Source organism: Fulmarus glacialis, unplaced genomic scaffold, assembly GCF_000690835.1.
Source record: "Fulmarus glacialis isolate BGI_N327 unplaced genomic scaffold, ASM69083v1 scaffold31154, whole genome shotgun sequence".
NCBI classification, from domain to species: domain Eukaryota; kingdom Metazoa; phylum Chordata; class Aves; order Procellariiformes; family Procellariidae; genus Fulmarus; species Fulmarus glacialis.
Window position 1 is genome coordinate 14,663 of NW_009206613.1, and position 518 is coordinate 15,180.

The 518-nt window shown below is 54.1% G+C and overlaps 1 protein-coding gene across 1 annotated transcript in view; it reads left to right on the forward strand.

Annotated features, from left to right (window-relative positions):
* The window catches only part of RAB11FIP3 (RAB11 family interacting protein 3 (class II)), a gene marked incomplete at its 5' end in the record, with an annotated part of 24,631 nt that overhangs the window by 10,739 nt on the left and 13,374 nt on the right, over positions 1 to 518 (forward strand). Inside the window, one exon of the mRNA XM_009575819.1 lies at positions 364 to 399. Within this exon, the coding sequence (XP_009574114.1) occupies positions 364 to 399 (36 nt within the window). The remainder of the gene's footprint in view (positions 1 to 363; positions 400 to 518) is intronic.

The following is a 518-nucleotide window of genomic DNA, read 5'->3' on the forward strand; positions in this document are numbered from 1 at the left end:
AGCTCGGTCTGCCGTCAGCGCCCGGCTGAAGCCCACCAAACTCACGGCTATTATTAGCACTTTCCTTGGGGATCAGCTTTCAGGAACAGGGATCAGCCGGTGAGAGGATACCGTTGCTGGAGGCGGTGAGGTTTTCTGCAGCGTTATTCCATTTGGTTCGTTATCGACGGGTTGTTAAATACGTGAGCGGTTCCCTCGCCTGCCTTTTGCCGGGGGTGGCCGGGCTGTGCGGGTGGTGCATGCCGTGTGGGCGCTCCCCTGCCGTAGCAAAGGATGTGCCCCGGAGTGCTTGCAGTTTCCTGCTTCCCTTGCTCTCCACTATCAGCTTTCCTAACTCTTTCCTGTTTTTTCTTCATTTTGCAGTCCAAATAAAAGACTCTCAAGCAAGAAGGTGGCAAGGTAAGCTCATGCTCATATTACTGCTCGATGAGGGGGGTGCCCGTACTAGCTGCTGGGCGCGCGGAAGGAAGACTGTCAAAATAAGTTTGTGGTGTTGTACTTCTGGACGTGTTGCATTG